Source organism: Rhinopithecus roxellana, chromosome 2, assembly GCF_007565055.1.
Source record: "Rhinopithecus roxellana isolate Shanxi Qingling chromosome 2, ASM756505v1, whole genome shotgun sequence".
NCBI lineage: Eukaryota > Metazoa > Chordata > Mammalia > Primates > Cercopithecidae > Rhinopithecus > Rhinopithecus roxellana.
Window position 1 is genome coordinate 1,963,256 of NC_044550.1, and position 19,199 is coordinate 1,982,454.

A 19,199-nucleotide genomic window follows, 5' to 3' on the forward strand; every position below is an offset into this window, starting at 1 on the left:
TGACTAAATTAAAAAGGTCGAAACACTTTACCTAATTTTGTAATAAAAATAATGACATTTATCCTTTGCTTTACTTTATGTTGAGCAGCGGTCCAAGCTCTCAACTTCTTTTATCTTTATAATAGTTAACTTTCTTATGGTAGGTGCTATTTATGACTCAATTTCATACATTGTGAAATTGAAGCTCAAAGGGAGATTAAAGTACTGAAGATTACCCAAAGTTAATGAGAGCAGAAACTAAAATCCAAACCTAGAAAATATGTCTCCAGAATTTTTTATTGGTACACATTAAATGTACATATTTTTAGGGTACATGTGATATTTGATATATTTATGTAATCAAATCTGGGTAATTGGGACACTCATTATCTTAAATATTTATTTTCGCTTTTAATTCCTGGTACATTTAAATCATTTTCTTCTAGCTATTTTGAAATGTATATTCCATTACTGTTAACTATAGTCTGGAATTCTAACCCATGTATTATATGGGACCAAACCAGAATGCTATACTAAGATGTGCAGAAGAAAGTTAAAATAATGTTTTGAGCAACACTGACCCTCATCAGTAATTATTTTTTGTATTACTGAACATTTATATATATAGTGTATACTATATACTATGAAATATATACATAGGATTCCAATGCCAGTATGTGGTTTTTCTACAAACAAAGCAAATAGGCTCTCTTTTAGGTTTTCCTTCCAGTTTCTGGGTACCCTTATGTTTGTTGTATGATATTCTTTCTCCACTCTGTCTAAGCTAGGATGTCTGTTTCTTTCTTTGAATATTTTATTTTGAATCACAAAATGTTCTCAGATCCTACATATGTACTTGTTTAGTATTCAATTCTGAATATGCAACTGTTAGCCTGAGGAAATCTGTAGGGCGGTACCACTGTCTGTCTCTCTCGTTCGCTTGTTTTTTGTAGAACCTCTTGCTAGTGGCTGCATTTTTTTCCCCTGTGGAATTAATATTTTCTGTATTTCCTGTGAACTATAGTGATTGGCAAGTCACTTAAAACTTTTCTTGGTTACCTAACAATGGATCTGTCATTGGAATACTAATTTGGAATACTAAGCCACTTCCAATTAAACATTCCTAGAGCAGGATTAGCATTCAGAATATTATTTTGCAATATTATATGATGTTATTGTTACTGTTGTCTATGTAATATCAGGATATCTTTTTTGTGCATTCAACAGTGTTATAATTTCCAAATTTGTCTTTAGCATCAGCAAGACCTAGATTAAAATTGTAGCTTTACTTTTACCTTTCTGAATCCAAATTTATCTATCTGATAAGAATAATTATAGTTATCTACAAAGTTGTTATGAGTATTAAAATGAGATAACTATGTACTCATTAAATATGAGGTGACCTCTTCTAGTGAATTTGTGACTCAGAAAACACCACAAAAAGGAAAAAGAGAAAACATTGTCAGTGTAGCTCCTTAAAAATAATTTTTATTTCAAAGCCATAAAAAATGAAACAATATTCAATTACAAGAGATATCAGATGCTTACAGAGCAAGAGTGTTTTTACTTGTTTGAAATAAGGACATATCTCTGGCAGTGAGAGTCTCTGCTTTTATTGGATTGGATTAGATTTAATTCCATTATCAGGAATACTGTGTTCTGTAACGTTAGTGCAGCTAGTATTTGCATGTTTCTGAGTGAAGTATTTAACTAGTTTAGGTTTCCATTTATTATCCTCAAGAAACAAGTTCACTTTCCAAATACAAAATTCAGTGCAATAGTTGTTCACCAAGGCAGAACTCCTTAAATGTTCCAAGATGCAAAATCTCCACCTAGTGGCCACTCAAGTCAGTCACATCACCCTTGCTACTGGGTACAGCTGAAAAGGCCCTTGTGCCATAAACACACGTCCTTTTCTCATGAATGCTTTCTTACCTACCATTCTGTCAAATTAGCAATATATTAGTATAAACTCAATATAGTTTAGTCGCTCCTGGTAGTGATATTTGATACAGGCCCATAGTCTCACAAGAAGACAATTTACTGAATTTATTAACAAAGTTTAAAGGGTTTTAAGAAAGGAAGGAAATGAGCTAAATTTATTATATCTCCTTTATTATAATATTCATTATGTAACTCCTTTTAAAAAAACGTTTAAAGTCAAAGAACAATATAGGCAATACAATATGCTTTAATATATTTAGTAAAGTCTACTTTGAAATAAAATGTATGAATCTAGAGTGAATCTATTAATTATTGGTATAATATTTAACATTTCTACCAATTTAAAACTTATTTCTACATAACTTGAAACTATTTCAATCTGACACTGTATTAGGGTGTTATATTATGTAAATATGTTAAGTATCAGACATGATACTTGCTAGGTTCTAAAACCTATATCCCTGTTTTAACTCATGAGTTACAAACCAAAATATTAAATAATAGCAGAAATGTAAGAAAATAGGTATATGATTTGGTTAAGCCCATTGATTACATTAGCAATTACAGTAAAATAGGAAGGCAAACTTGTCATCACATTTCTAATTTTATCATATAAAAAATACACTGCATTCCTAGACATACTTTGACTCTACTCTCATTTTGCTCTTTTTTCCTCTCTTTTTTCTATAACCCACTACATTTCTGTGTTAGTGGTAATAGCTTATAACACATTATTTTTACCTTCGTATCTGTGGAATATTGAATCTAGTTTGTTGTTAACTTTGAACTAGAAAAAATGATATTCAGGTATATGTTTATGCGTATGTATGTGTGTATGCACATTTGTATGTGTACTGAATTTCACAGACTGCACGCATATGTTTTAATAAATCAGAGGGGCTCACATAATTCATCTAATCAGTTCTCTAATCTTAATAATAGAGAAATAGGACCCAAGATAAATTATATCGATAAATATATTGTGGAAGTGTTATTAATGAATGTGATCATTACATGTTGAGTTCAAAGACAGCTCTTTTAAAAAAGCCAAACACAAGATTCTGTTTTTCACATGATTCTAACAGAATTAGTACACAATCCCAATACATGACTGAATGGAAATCAGCATATTCCTTAACATGCTGCAGTCAGCATTATATAGGAGACATCTATAACAGCATTTATAAAAAAAAAAAGCTGCAATTGTTTGTGTATATACTCATATATTTTTTTTTCCTTTCACCAGACCAATGCTGACTTTCAGTTCTATTGATCTAACATTTGCGTTTGAAATGTTGGATTCCATACTACTGCCTATACTGATTTTATTGTCAGGTGTCTGTATTACTGACTCTACACAACCAGACAAAGAAATAATTATAAATGTCCGATGTAGCCACCTTTTAATTTACTATCCTAACATGTATTCTGATTAATACTTTAAAATTCTTTTTCTCAGACTTCGGAATTCATCCTATATTGATATAAGATAGTTTTTTCATTTTCTTATTTACATTTGCATCTGTTACTATTAGCTTCTCTATGGAATATGTTTAATACAATAAAAAATAAAGTGATGTTTATAATTTATAATCAGAGTAAAATATGCTACTATCTTTATACACCTTTTATACTATTATGTTTTCTACAAAGCAGTACAGTTTTATTTTAGACATATGTTCATGATGTTGTTTCAAAAACAACAAAAAAAACTATTAGAAAAATGAATAATAAATTTGAATTGATATGTATATGAATCTGAATCCCTTTAAAAATATAGATCCTATACATATTTATAAGAGAAAAACTTTAGAAACTTTTTTATTATTCTAACTGTTGTTTCAAGCTTTCAAGTTGAATCGAGTTTTTCTTTGACCTGAAAGGCAATTTATTTTTAGTAGATACTAATTGTTTTAAAAAGATTTAATTTGTTAATATTCTTTAAGGATTTTGTGATATTTTTAATAATTAAATGCCCAATAAGAGTTACAATAAAAAATTAACTTTACCATCAAAAAGGAAGATCTCCTGCACCCTCTGCTGCTATGTAAATGAAACTGCAGGTTACTTATTATAAACTTGTTTTTTTATTTTTAGTAAAGAAAATAAAACATTTAAGGCAAATCCAGTCATTTTAATATACAGTAAACAAACATTATAGATGTCTCAAAAGAGCATGCATCTCAGATATATAGTTTACTTAAAAATAAGTAAAATATAAACTGACATCTAGTTAATTTACTAACTTAGAAAGGAAGATGTATAATGGCATCAATTTGTTATTAATGAGAAAAAGTCATAATGCTACATACTTCTAAATCATCATATTACTTAAATTTATTAACCAACATATAAAAGTCTATTGCAGTTTAGTGTTTGTAGTATGGAATTATTAAACATTAAAAGAATTATAAAAAACCTGGAGTGAATTATTTGTATCTTATGGCTTACTGCCATTTTAGATGAATTACTGTGTTGTTAAAATAAATTGACTTTTTTTCTAAGAGGAAGGAAATAGCTTGCAATAGTGAAACCGGATGGAATCCGAGCTGTTAGAAGAGTTAATCCCAATTTATAAACAGATAACATTTGGATTGAAAATCATATAAAGTATAATTTTTACTATTAAAGTGTAGTTTAATAGAAAAGAGAAAAGTCTTGCTGGGCATGGTGGCTCATGCCTGTAATCCCAACTCTTAGGGAGGCAGAGGCAGGAGGATAGCTTGAGCCCAGGATTTCGAGATCTACCTGGGCAATATGGCAAGACCCCGTTCTCCATAAAAAGGAAAAAAAATACAAAGTCTTTATATTATTTTAAGGATTCTTAGCACTTCCATATGTTTTATTTATTTAAATATTGTATATTAAACTATAAAAACGGAAGCAATTATTAAAACGCTAGGAATTGATGTTTGTATTTTGTCACACTTGGTAAAATTATTTTTAGAAAAGGAATTTTCTAATATGCCCAATCTTTTCCTTCCCGTTGGAAACCACTGTTAATAATTTTTGTGTATCTTCCAAGTTGCTTTTAAGACATTTACATGCATATGTCTATATCTTTCCATATTTTGTAATTTTTAAATAGGCTATATATTTTGTACTCTCCTATTTTAATTTTTAAGTCTTACATATAAAAGTAATTCATGAATTCATTCTGATTGTTGAAGCATCATATTACACATAACATCATGTCCCCATTGATGACAACCTCAATTCAAAGGCCTTCTTTAAGGATAATCACTGTTAATGCTTTGAAGTACATCCTTCAAGATGTACACATATGATTCTGCAGAGTATTTAATATTATACATATTATTTGATAATGAATTTTAAATTGACATAAAATGTATACTGAATAGTATGCCACTTACCAATTTGATTTTATTAACACAATGCCTTGGAAAATTTTCCTTTGTTTGTTCATATCTTTGACCTTATATGTTTAGCTCTTGTATATTATGCTGTAGAATAAATAGACAATTTTTAGAATTTTAAAAATTCTCCTGTTAATGAACATTTATATTATTTTGTATTTTCACTACAGTAAGCCTGAATATCCCTGTACATGCTTCTTTGAGTAGACCTGTGAGTATTATTCTAGGGTAAATGCTGAGAAGTGGAATTATTTTTTCATTTTATACTTTGATAGATAATTTTAATTTTAAAATGACTTTAACAATTTGGATTTCTTTGTATCTCTCCATATGTACTACTTCTTTCACCAAACCTGATATTAAATTTTAAAAAGTTATGGATGAAAAATATTGTATTTATTTCTGATTAATTATGGAGTTGATTATCTGCTCATATGTTGATTAGTGATTTATATTTCCTCTCCTGTAAATTTCCTGTTACTATTCTTTGCTCCCTTTTATTCTTATAGGAGTCCTTTCTATTTCCCCGATTACTAATGAGTTTGAGTATTTTAAAAATATATTCATTGGTGATTTGTGTTTCTTCTTTCAGGAATTACTTGTTCTTATTCTTTGCTCATTTATTTTTGCTTTTAGGTTCTTTTTCTTATTGATTTGTAGTTCTTTATATATTCCAGATATTAATTCTCTGACTGGCATAGGATACCAAAGACCAGTCCCTGTCTTAATGTATCAATTAGGGTGCCAGAGCTTTCCCATGGGATCAGTCTGAAGCTAGTGTCCAGTTTTTGACCACATCCTGGCTTAACTTCTTCTCCACTTACCCCAGTGTCCCCATCTTATTAGCCTTTCTTTCTTTAATCAGCTTGACATGTTTGAACAAGAATTCCTTACTCAGGCTCTACTTCTAGGAAACCTATCCTGGACCTGTGATGACTTTTTTTTGAAATCAGTATTTTAAAACCAAGCCAGTTCTCCAATGGAAGATATACTTATAAAAAAAAAATGCAACTGCTCTTTACTAATAAACGTATACTTTCAGATGTGTGCTATCCTCTTTAAAGTTGTATATTTGTTGTACTGACATTGCCACCGCTCAACAAATTTATTCAGACTCCAAGAGAGTCTTTGAATGTTGGTAATATTGTCAGTTCTTTGCTCCGTGTCTGAACTATTTTGTTGACAGTGAACAATTATTCAGTCATGTGCAGTCAAAGTGATCAATGTCGTCAAATATTTTGGGTTAAAAGCAAAGAAAGTATGGCTAAATGAAGTTATTTGTAACAGACAGGTTTAAAAATGTTTGTAATATTGGCTCCATCCCTATTTATTCAGTGATATAAGGTAGAGGTACTAATCTGAGCCTCAGTAGCCTGTGGATACTACAGCCTCTGATGCTTTTTCCATACTTTTTGGGACTGGATCAGAAAGTAACAGTACTAGTCTAGGAGTAGACAGAATTAGAACTTACAGCAGAAAAGGCTGGGGAAAGTTACACGCTAAGGAAAACATCTTTGCTCTAAAACAGCGCAAACATGGTTAATTGATTATGATACATAACTTATTGAGCATTGGTCATGTACTAGACCCTGTTCTAAGTGCTTTAGTGCATTAACTTTTTTGCTTTTCTGAAAAATTCTTCAAGGCAGATGCTACTGTGATCCCCAAGAAGCAGCTCAGGCTCAAGGAGGTTACGCCATTTATTTAAGTCACGCTAAAGTCACACAGCTCTTAAATGTAGTGCTGAATTTAAACCCAGCTATTCTTGTATCAGAGTCTGAATTCTTAACAGTTATGTATTATGTATTCACTGTGTCTAAACCTTAGTACATGCAACTGTAGGATTCTTTAAACATTAATGTGCCTCTTATTATTTACTTAAGCATGGGTCATATGCTTTTACATTTCTTTCGTCTTTTACCACTAACTTCTTTGTAAATCTGACCAGAGCCCATCTTTCTCTATTTCTCTTTTCTCTCTGTTTCTTCTGGTCATTAAAGAATGAAGATCATATCTGGCTGAGTATCAAGATTACATATATAAATGTGTAACTTATGTCTTTCTAAATATTTATCATCATCCCTTAATTAATCCAAAGAATTCATCTGCTTTCCTATATCCTGCTAGAAGAATTTCTTTCAAATGTGTTCTTCTTTCCTTTTGTAGCTGTTCCCATTGTCATGCTACTTGCACACCACTCACCCTCTTTCTCTTTTTATCTGGAGGAATGATTTATACAAATCTAATCAGAGACAATCTATCTTTGCTTATATACCATGTTTTGTGTCAGTTCATTTTTAGGAGTGACCCAAAGACAGACATTTCTTATATAAGCAATTATTTGTTTTGGTTATTATGTTTATTTGTTGAAAACAACTTAGTGTACTCAATATGGCTAAATTATATACAAATTCAATAAATTATTAATTAAACATATCTAATCAATTATGTGATTTCTGGCTTTTTCTACTGTAGGCTGACAATTTCATTCTCTTTTCTGTGACTGATCACCCACTTGGTCCCGATTAGCTAGCTATTCCTTTTAACGTGTCTCATATTCTCCTCACTGACCTTACTGGCAGAAGTGGCCTTTGTCAGTGTTGTGGGAGTCGTTTAACTGTTAAAAATGCGTCCATTATTTTCCCATTTATTTAAGGAGAAACAGCAAAAACATTTTGGAAATGCATGTAGAGATAAACTGAAAAAGTGTTGAGATGTAGATAGCATGGTCTTTCTAGTAGAAAGAGCCTGGACTGCAAGAATCTTCACAAGTGCGAGCCCTGTTTAAATCTGAGTTAAATGATATAATTAGGTAAGATTGGGAACTTACTTCAAGCTGATATCCTACTTATTTTGGTAAAAATTGATCAATGTCCTTTGATATGTTTACATATTATTAATTTTCTGCCATCATTTTCTTAATGTTAAAATTATTACCTGGGAAATATTTATTTCTTTCATGGATCTTCTTTTATTTTCACCAAGTATAATGGAAGATTTTATTTTTAATGTGGTCATTTAGGCTCTACCAGGTTATTTTCTGAATGTTTTTCTGAGAAAGAATAGGGCTGGGGACAGATTTAACTTATGCAGCATTCCCCTAAACATTTCAAATATTGATCATTTGTTTTCAAATGCCAATAAAAATATAAATTTAAGGAATTTGATTATAAGAGGTCAGAGTACTGATCTCACATTATATACATCTCTTCAGTATTGTTTTAGGTGATTTTTAATAGACTGGTTGTGACACACATTTTGTTAGGTAGATGATTTTCATAACTACTCTAAGAGCTGCACCACCATCTACCTCTTGCTTGAATATATTTCGACAGAGAAGGCAGAGCTGTATATCTACTCTGTGTCAAGCAGTGGGTTAGTGTCCTTGTGATGTAGTATCTTCTCATTCTTAAAATACTCTATAAAGTAATTATTATTGATGTTCCACTTTATAGTATTAGTAAGTGGTAGTACTTGCATTTAAGTGCCAATTGCATGTGTATGTAAGAGGTATATAAGAGAGACAAAGAATACTTAGGATTATCTCAGATATGTCTCAGATATGAGACCAGGTGACATGTCATCATCTATGACTCATAATGAAAAAATATGAGGGGTGTACAAATTCTAGGAAAATATTTGAAAAGCAATGAGAAAGAAGAAAAGTGAAGGTAATTTTGCTTTCCTGTTACCTGTACAGACAAATAGACCTATTTAAGTATATAGTAGTCAGCTTCCAAGATGATACAGCTCTGAAACCCTGCAGGACTGTTTTATGCTGTTGGTTAATTTATGCATTTGGAATCACAAAATAAATAGTACCTTTTTTTTTTTTTTTTTTTGAGATAGGGTCTTGTTCTGTCTCTGCTAGAGTGCACTGCTAGAGTGCAATGGTGCGATCGTGGTTTACTGCAGCCTTGACCTCCAAGGCTCAAGGGATCCTCCCACCTCAGCCTTCCAGGTAGCTGGGACAACGGGTGTGTGCCACCATGCCTAGTTAATTAACTTTTTTAAGAGATCGGCTTTCCCTGTGTTGCTCAGGCTGGTCTTCAACCCCTGGGCTCAAGCTGTCCTGCTACTTCAGCCTCCTCAAGTGTTGGGATTGACAGGCATGAACCACTGCACCCAGACAATAATTTTTAAAATTACTGTCTTAATTATGTAATATATTTTACTTTTAGTCCAACTTTAAGTAGGTAACATATTAATGATCCATATTCAAATTATGAATCGTTTAACTAGAATTCATGTCTTCTTCAACCATATCAAATAAGAAATTTGACTCTAATTTTATTTAAAATAGATCCTCCTATAATGTGGTACTCTGTTAAGGGTAATGATTGTGTTTGCTAAGGTTGTAGAGGTCACTGAATAGAGTGCTGTACCTTCTGGAAGCCTTTTGTTAAATCCTGGTGCTAAAGAACAAAAGTACTGTTTCTTCAGGTTGCCATTGTAAATTTCTAAGCGATCAAACTGAGTTTTACTTCTAATAGGGCCCGTATACATTTGTGTAGTAGTATTGTCTTCAAGTTAATCTTACCTTTTGTTTATTTACATATCATTACATTTATAATAAAAAACTTAGGTAACAAATTTGTTTTTTCAAAATAAAATAACGTTTATGGTAGTAAAGCCCCTAGGTAATGGATGGGTCTAGTTCAACCTTCATATTTTTAAGACCTATTATTATGAAAGTGACTATGATTTCTGAATTGAGAAATATTAGATAATAATTGAGAAAAGATGTTTATTTTATCCAATTTGGAAACTTATAAAACTGTATATAATATTTGCTAAGGGATTAAAGGTAACTGTTATAAAACATTGTAGTAAAAAGAAATAAAATTAGCAGTTATGATGTTGTTGCATTTATCTTTCATGAATAATTGAAGTTGCTGTGATGACATTATTTCATGAAACTTATTCAGCATTATGTTTTCATGTTTTCAACTGTTTATTAGCAAATTTCAGATTATTGAAATTTTACAGTTTGGAAGCCTTTTAATAAATATGAATCTCTAAAAGTTGTAATTTAGCATAATTACCCTCAGGATTATAAGATTTATTCATGGCAGTGAGACAGAAAATATGTTTATGTAGGTTTGAAATCCTGAAGTGTTGAAGTTAAAACATAGAAATCTATGTACTCTATAGGTACAAATTGCATGTTTTCTCAGGCACTGGGTATCAACGTAAGGAGAAATGGTTTTTGTCATTAAGAAGCTTAAGACAAAATAGTAACTTGAGATAAATAAACAGATGCTTACTAGGTAAGCTAATACTTGAGGAAATGTAAAGGAGGAGTACCAGTTCCAGGATGAGAGACAGTGGGAATGGGTTGTCAGGTAGGGAAGGAGTGTCAGGGATAGCAGCTTGGAAGGGGCAATGTTATAATAGTAGGAGGCTTTTGCCATGTTGGAGTTACAGGAAGGGCATCCCAAGCTGGTGGACCCAAATCTCCAAAGGTCTTGAAGGTGAAAGTGATCAGAAAATGGCAGTCATGACCAAGTGCAGTGGCTCATGCCTGGACTCCCAACACTTTGGGACACCGAGGCAGGAGGATTGTTTGAGGCCAGGAGTTTGAGGTCAGCCCGTGCAACATAGCAAGACTCTGTCTGTATGAAACTTTTTTTTAAAGTTAATTGGGCATGATGCTGTATGCCTGTAGTCCCAGCTACTTGGGAGGCTGAGGTAGAAGGATAGCTTGAGCACATGAATTGGAGGCTGCAGTTAGCTATGTTCTCTCCACTGCATTCTAGCCTGGGTGACAGAGCAAGACCTTGCCTCCAAAAACAAAACAAAACAAAACAAAACAAAAAAACAAAACAAAATAAAAAACAAAGAAAGAAAGAAAAGGAAAAGGAAAGAAAGATAAGAAAATGACAGTCGTCAGTGTAAACGGATCATGAAGTGTGAGGAGAAGAGTAATGAATCTGGAAATGTAGACAGCTTCCAAGCCTTAAAGAGCTTTCCTAAAGAATATGGATAATCCTGACCTATAGTCTATTTTCCTCTTGTTTAGCTGGGAAGCTCTCAAGGGAAATATGAGTTCATGTTAAAAATAAAAGACATATGAAGGATATTTATCTCTAGTAGATTTATATCTACTCCAGGTTATTCAACAATGTGCAGATACCTTTTAGTATCTATGATGTTTTTACTTAAAGAAATTAAGACAAACATATCACTGACCTAAATAGATTATTTGTGCCCAGTGGAAGTCTGGTGGTTTTCATTAAGTATTTAAGAGCAAGAGTGATTATAAAATTGTTTAAATTTTTTTTCATTAGTTAAATCCTTTGAATACTTGCTAAAGAGATATGAGACTGACTCTTTTACTTTTAATGCTGCTCCAAATGCAGAAAATACTTTAAAAAAGGCCAATAAATATTTAATATACATAAATTTTGAGTATTTCAGTAATGATGGTTGATATCTTGACATTCAGGCATTGAAGGCTATAGGTTCACAACCAGCTGCAAATCATTATGGTTGATTATGTTCTAATTAGAGCAAAATTCTTCAATAGGCATTGAATGGAAATAAATGTTGCATGTAAGTGAAAAAAATCATGGCTGTGAATGATGTTAGTTAAAACATTTTAAAGAATATAGTCATGAAAATATGTATTATTCATTGTATACACTTTGGAAAATCTAAGCTGTGAGGAAAATCACACATTTTTATTTGTGAACAGTTTTAAGAGCTAAAATGTCTGTTTATGTTTTAGGTTTTCTTCAAGCAAAGTCTTACAAGAATACTGAAATGTTTTGGGAGTGGTTCACATATAGTTTGATTTAAATTCAAATTCATATGGAAAAAAGAGAACTCTTGCACGCTGTTGGTGGGGATGTAAATTAGCACAGCCTCTGTGGAACACAGTATGGAGGTTCCTCAAAAACTAAAGATAGAACTGTCATATGATCCAGCAATCCTACTTCTGGGTATATAGCCAAACATTTGAAATCAGTATGTCAAAGAGATATCTGTACTCCTATGCTTATTGCATCATTATTGACGATAGCCAAGATACACAACAAACCTAAGTGTACATCTGTGGATGAAGGGATTAAGAAAATGTGGTTTATATATATAATGAAATGCTATTCAGCCTAAAAAAGAAATTCTGTCACATATCACAACATGGATAAACCTGGAGGACATTATGCTCAATGAAATAACCTAGACACAGACAGACAAATATTGCATGATCTCCCTTATATATGGAATCTAAATCATTAAACTCATAGAAGTAGAAAGTAGAATGGTTACCAGAGACCGGGATGGTAAGACCGGGGTCTGGAGTGTTGGGGCCAGGGGAATGGGGAAATAATGTTTAGAGGGTACAGAGTTTTAGTTAGACAGGAGAAATAAGTTTTAGAGATTGATTACACAGCGTGGTGACTATAGTTAATAATAACATTCTGCATGTTTCAACATGGCTAAAGGAGTAGATTTTAAATGCTGTCACTACAAAAAATGGTATGTATATGAGGTGATAGGTATGTTAATTTGCTTAATTATTTCATAATATAAACACATATCAAAAATCACGTTATACCTCATAAGTATATAAAATTGTCATCTGTGAATTAAAAATAAAATCAAGTTTTAAAATTAAAGTCATTGACTGTAGTGAAAAATCATCCACTAAATATCTTATAATACAAATATGTCAGATTTTATGTTGTTTGGAGAAAAATATTAAATAGTTATGAATGAATATCTAAAAGCAAATATTCGTCATTTTTGTCACATACTTGTTCAAGGAAATGAAAGTATTTTACTTGATCAATTCTCATATTTACAAGGATGATAAAATAGAGGATTTTAAATTTTGTATAGTATTAATTTTTAGTCAGGTAGTTTCGGTTGTAAAAACTAAGAAAATGAAACAGAGTCTGGTTCAATTTTCAAAGGGAAAGGGTGCATTACAATTGAAGGATTAAGCAAAACTCCTAAACAAAATAGCATCCAAATCAGGTACAGTTTAAAAATCAGTGAAAAATGGTGGTCACCAGAATAACAATATTTGCTGTACAAGTTTGAATCCCTGATGTAGAAACATAGCAGGGCCTTCATTCAGCAGTAGGAGTTCATGACTAATTACTTTAGTGAAAGTAGTATGTACCATGCTGATCATGAGCTTACCCTGTAGTTAGATAAGGCTTGGTTTTTTATTCCTGTTTTGCCAGGTGTTGGCTGAATGACATTACACAAGTTGTTTTTCTGTTGTAAAATGTTCATAGTCTTATTACCTATTTCTAGAAATACAAGGTGTGAAAGAGATAATCTGTGGGAAAGTACCTGGTACGTCACAGTTGATGAGTTGTAGCTGCCACCTCTCCTCACCCTTGTCCTTCTCCTCCTTTATCTTCTCCATTGATACCCTGAATATACTGACATTAATATGGTTCATAAATTTTCTATGCTTTTGATTCTCTCAGTATGTATTCTCACTTCTCTCAACGTTACCAACTGTCTTAGTTTTTATTCAAGTATTTTCTTCAACTGACACCTGTGGTTCTCTCATAAGTTTAACTTGTTTGTAACCCTATGTTATATCCTTGTGATTTAGTTTCTTCTTCCAATGGCCTGCTTATCTCTCAGCTTCCCAAATGAAACTTGTGGTGAGGTAGGGGTAAGGGGGAGGGATGGCAATAAGAGAAATACCTATTGTAAATGACGAGTTGATGGGTGCAGCACACCAACATGGCACATGAATACATATGTAACAAACCTGCATGTTGTGCACATATACCCTAGAACTTGAAGTATAATTTAAAAAGAGAGAGAGAGAAAAAAAAGAGAGAAAAAAAAGTCTTTAGCAATTGGTTTTTCTTTGAGTGCTGATTATACTGTCAGGCTATACCATTGTCTTGTTTATGATTCTGTTGAGCTCCTGTCAGTAAATTTTTGAGTCATGTGGTATAAAATGAAAATACTTCTAGTAGTCTCTGACAAGACTCATGGTGGCGCATTTACCCGGACAAAAATTATTATGTCTGTCATGTGCCTACTGCATCTAAAAAAAAAAACATAAAAAGTTAAGAATAAACAGTTTGCTAAAATTATGGAACAGCTATAAGTAGTAAGTCTGGGTCTTAAATACCTGGTGTCTCCAAAGCCAACACTCTTGAATAAACTTTAAATATTTTTCTTAATATTAAAATGTTTGCATCATTATAAAATATCAGTACAAGTTATTGGATGATTTTTACTACTTACAAATTCAAAAATGTTTATTAGGTATCAGATTTTTGTTATTGATTGTTTTAGTATAAACCAAATTCTATTTCGTGTCTTGAAAAACAGTATTTTGTTTTAAAATGTATTATTTGTAGTTGAATTCTATTGACTTGTTCTTTTTGTTTTAACCTTTCTCAGGCTGCTAAGTTGGCTTTCACAGTGCAAGCCTTGGAGTCCCAATGGGGGACTCAGGATCAAGACGATCTACCCTGGTCTCCCGGTTGCCAATATTCAGAAGAAGTATTAGCAGAAGACATGATTCTCTTCCTTCTTCACCTTCTTCCAGTAATACAGTTGGTGTCCACAGCTCCTCTCCTTCCAGCACTAACTCAAGCTCAGGTAGCACAGGTAAACGGAGGAGCATATTCCGTACTCCTTCCATTAGCTTCCACCATAAGAAGGGGAGTGAGCCTAAGCAAGAACCTACCAACCAGAACCTTAGTATTTCAAATGGTGCTCAACCTGGTCACAGCAATATGCAGAAACTAAGTTTGGAAGAACATATTAAGACCAGGGGAAGACATTCTGTTGGTTTTAGTAGTTCACGAAATAAAAAGATAACAAGATCTTTGACAGAGGACTTTGAAAGGGAAAAAGAGCACTCAACTAACAAGAATGTCTTTATAAATTGTCTAAGTTCCGGCAAAAGTGAAGGGGATGATTCTGGTTTCACAGAAGACCAAACTCGCCGTTCTGTTAAGCAGTCAACAAGGAAGCTACTCCCTAAATCTTTTTCATCTCACTATAAATTTTCTAAGCCAGTTCTACAGAGCCAATCTATTTCATTGGTACAGCACTCTGAATTCTCATTGGAAGTTACACAGTACCAAGAGAGAGAACCTGTGTTAGTAAGAGCTTCGCCGTCCTGCTCTGTGGATGTAACAGAACGGGCAGGAAGCTCTTTACAATCTCCTTTGCTTTCTGCTGATCTTACCACAGCTCAGACACCTTCAGAATTTTTAGCCTTGACTGAAGATTCTGTGTCTGAAACGGATCCATTTTCTAAAAGTGGAAGCATGGCATCCCACTGTGACAACTTTGGCCACAATGATTCTACCTCTCAGATGTCTCTCAATCCTGCTGCTGTTACAAGGACAACAATAGAACTTAAGGGAACCGTCCCCTGTGCAGTTATGTCTCCCGGGAAATATAGGTTAGAGGGTCAATGTAGCACTGAATCGAATTCCTTACCAGAAACCTCTGCTGCTAATCAGAAGGAAGTGTTATTACAAATTGCTGAATTACCTGCTACAAGTGTGAGACACTCAGAGAGTAACCTACCAGCAGATACTGAAATAGAAGAAAATATAGAGTTACAAAATGGTGAAACAATGTTGCGGACAGACTCCCCAAGGAAACTTGGATTTTATGAGCAACATAAAGCAATAGCTGAACATGTTAAAGTGATTCATCCTATTTCAGATTCAAAGATAATACCTACTTCTGGTGATCATCATATTTTTAACAAAACGTCATATGGATATGAAGCAAATCCTGCCAAAGGTATGCTGATTTTCTTTGCGTAACAAATGATATGAATTGATTTTCATTATACTTTACTTAGTTTTCTTATTCTATCTCATAAATGGAAACCACATTTTTCTTGTTTTTCACTTTCAAAATGGTTTCCTATTTGCAATTTGTGTTAAATGTTTCCCCTGCTTGATTTTAAACTTACATCAATTGTATTATGCTGAAAATGTAATTCAGCAGTATTATTCATTTTTTCTTAGTTATGTTATCCATAACTAAGAAGCAGCCTCTTAGTTATGGTGCTTATTGGAGCACCTTCAGAAGAAAGTGAAAGGAAACTAATTCTGTTTGCAATGTGGATTTCTCCAAAGTAAGGACTGTCTTTTATAGAGTTTATTATAGAGGCATTGGTATTTCTTATTTAATGAAATTGATATATTCCAGCTAAAATCACTATAAAATTTGTATAATTTAACATTATTTCCTTTGTTAACTAAGCTTTCATTATTAAGTAGGATCTATGTTTCAACATAAATAATTCCTATCTCTAGACACAAAAATAGAATTGTAAGCTTAAAAATAACCTATCTTTGGAAGCTGGAGACAGGTTTCAACTCTGCCTCTGACATTAACTGTGCAACTTTGGACACCTTCTCTTTAGTTTAAAAAAAGTGGTAGTATATGTGAATTACTCTAATATGGCTACAGAAAATTTTGTTTTTTTAACATGAAATTCAGTTCAAGAAAATTATTGAATACATACCACCTGCTGGGCTATCTTAGACATATTTTAATTCCTTTTTCTCTACTATCATTAATGCTGCTACTACTACTAATTTCCCCAAATTTGGAAGTGATTATTATGTCCTAGATATTACTTTATATACATTAATTAAAATGATTGAAATTGCTACTATTATTATAAGCTATTTTGCAGGCAAGAAAATGGGAGCAAAGGTAAATTGTGTGTTGACAATTGCAAAACTAGTAATTCATTTATTGGGTACAAATCCTATGAGGTAGGTGCCTATGTTTCCCATTTTACAAATGTGTAAACAGAGGCTAAAGAATCATACAGCTAGTAAGTAGTGCAGTCAAATTACAACTCTGAATCCAAAGCTCTGGCTCTCCATAACTATGCTTTACTACATGTCATGACTTAAAATATGAAATAAAATTTATGTAACATAATGTCACGAGGAATAGGATTATATAGTTCATCCACAAACATGAAATTTTAAAGTTTTAAATACATGAGTTAATTTTCCAGCTGTCTTAATACTTTTCTCATTTGATACAAGATCACTTTTATGCACCTGACCATGTTTTGTCCATTTTTTGAACTTTGTATTCTTGTCTGTGGTCTTGGCTTTAGTCATACATGCGTAGCTTCTTTACCTGTAATACAATCATGAGAATATGATAATGATGATGATATTAATGATGGTTGCCCTTTTGTACAATTAATATGTGCCCAAAAATGTACTAAGAAAATTGAATGCACTATTTTATATAGTCCTTATAAAAATTTTGCATGTCGTATTAATAACTAAGATTTATAGCAAGTTAAATAACTTTGTAGGGTCACATTGTTAGCAAATGATGGACTTGATATTGAAAGTCAGGAAGTTTTTAAATTATATAAAAAAGGGATAGAAATGTAATTATCCTGACATATCTAATTCTTATTTAGTAATGATGACTTTCCTCAAAGCCTAATTGAATACTGTGTATGTTTCTCTCTCTGGAAATTAGATAATGACCAATTATCTTGGAGACTATTAATATGTTGATTCGGATCCTAATTGTAACACAGTAACACATTAATTTTGCTGATTTGATAATGTGTTGGCTATTCTTGGATAAATAAGCTGGTAATGTCAACAAGGACAGTATACTATCCTTTAGTTTGTGAACATATTTGTGTTCTATTTATAAGGATTTTATAATTTTGAAGTTTAAAGTTTTAAAAACAACTAAGTAAATGCATTTTATCCAATAAAGAGTTGCTGTAGACACTAACCTTCATAATGCTAAATTTAGTTTGTATTTTGTATGAAACATTTAAGCCAGTACCTGATACACATCTAAGTGTATTAGGTGTACAATCATGTCAGAACGAACAATAAAATGTTGAGTTATCTGACAATTTAACTTGTATTCATTGGCTTAAAAAGTTATTTTAAAAGAACTGCTATGTATTGGACTAATAGATTCTGGACAGTCTTTAAACTAGTAGATGAGCCTAATTAGAACAATTTATTCATTTGCTCATTCATTCATTCAGCAAATATTTATGGTTTTAACACTATGTTAGGCACTAGGTATGTAGCAGTACACAAAGCAGGCCTAGATCCCCACCTTCCTGAGGCTTACTTTCTACCGGGGATACTCAGTTAATATGCTATTTGTATCAGATGGTGATAACTGCTGAGGGTAAGTTTAAAGCAGAATAAAGGCTTAGGAAGCAGAGGTGGGATTGCAGTTTGCATTTTTAAATGTGAGTGGGATGATACCCAAGGTAACATATTGGTAAAGGTTTGAAGGAACTTAAAGAATAAGTCATATAGATATTTGAGAAAAATATATTAGTGCAAAGTTGTGGGTCAAAGGCTGTGTGGGTCTGGAGCATGCTGGTGATGTACCAGAGCAGCAAGAGTCCAATGTAGCATGAGCAGAGTGATGGAGGGGAGAGCAGGACATGAGGTTACAGAGATGAGCAGGTGAACAGTGTGCCCCTCCTGTCCTTGGTTTGTAGACAGAAAGAGCAGTCATATAGGTCGTATTATGAAGAATATGTTATGCCATTTGGAAAACATCACCTTTTGTCTAGAAGAGTGGTGGTGATGGCTCTCATTTATGTTTTAATTATATGATTCTGGCTACCATGTGGAATGTAGATTGTGTTGGGGGTGGAGAGGCAGATGGGAGTAGGCAGAGACAGGAGAATTGTAGCAAACATTGCAGTAACCAAGCAAGCATAGATTGGATTTGGTCCAGGGTCTTAGAAAGAGAGGTAGAAGGAATCAGATACTGTATACAGTTTGAAGGAAATGAGGACAGGGTTTGTTTATATGATTAATGTGAGCTATGAAGCAACCAAGGATGACTCCAAAAGTTTTGGGCTTCAAAGAGATTACATGATTAAGTGAACTAAACTGATGCTATATATGTAAA

At 32.7% G+C, this 19,199-nt stretch overlaps 1 protein-coding gene across 3 annotated transcripts in view; it reads left to right on the forward strand.

The window, feature by feature from the left end:
* CCSER1 (coiled-coil serine rich protein 1) overlaps window positions 1-19,199 on the forward strand; it is a 1,539,837-nt gene that overhangs the window by 153,349 nt on the left and 1,367,289 nt on the right. For all 3 annotated transcript variants that reach the window (XM_030921405.1, XM_030921410.1, XM_030921416.1), the window contains exon 2: window positions 14,688-16,052. In XM_030921405.1, the coding sequence (XP_030777265.1) occupies window positions 14,729-16,052 (1,324 nt within the window). In that variant the 5' untranslated portion in view covers window positions 14,688-14,728. The remainder of the gene's footprint in view (window positions 1-14,687; window positions 16,053-19,199) is intronic.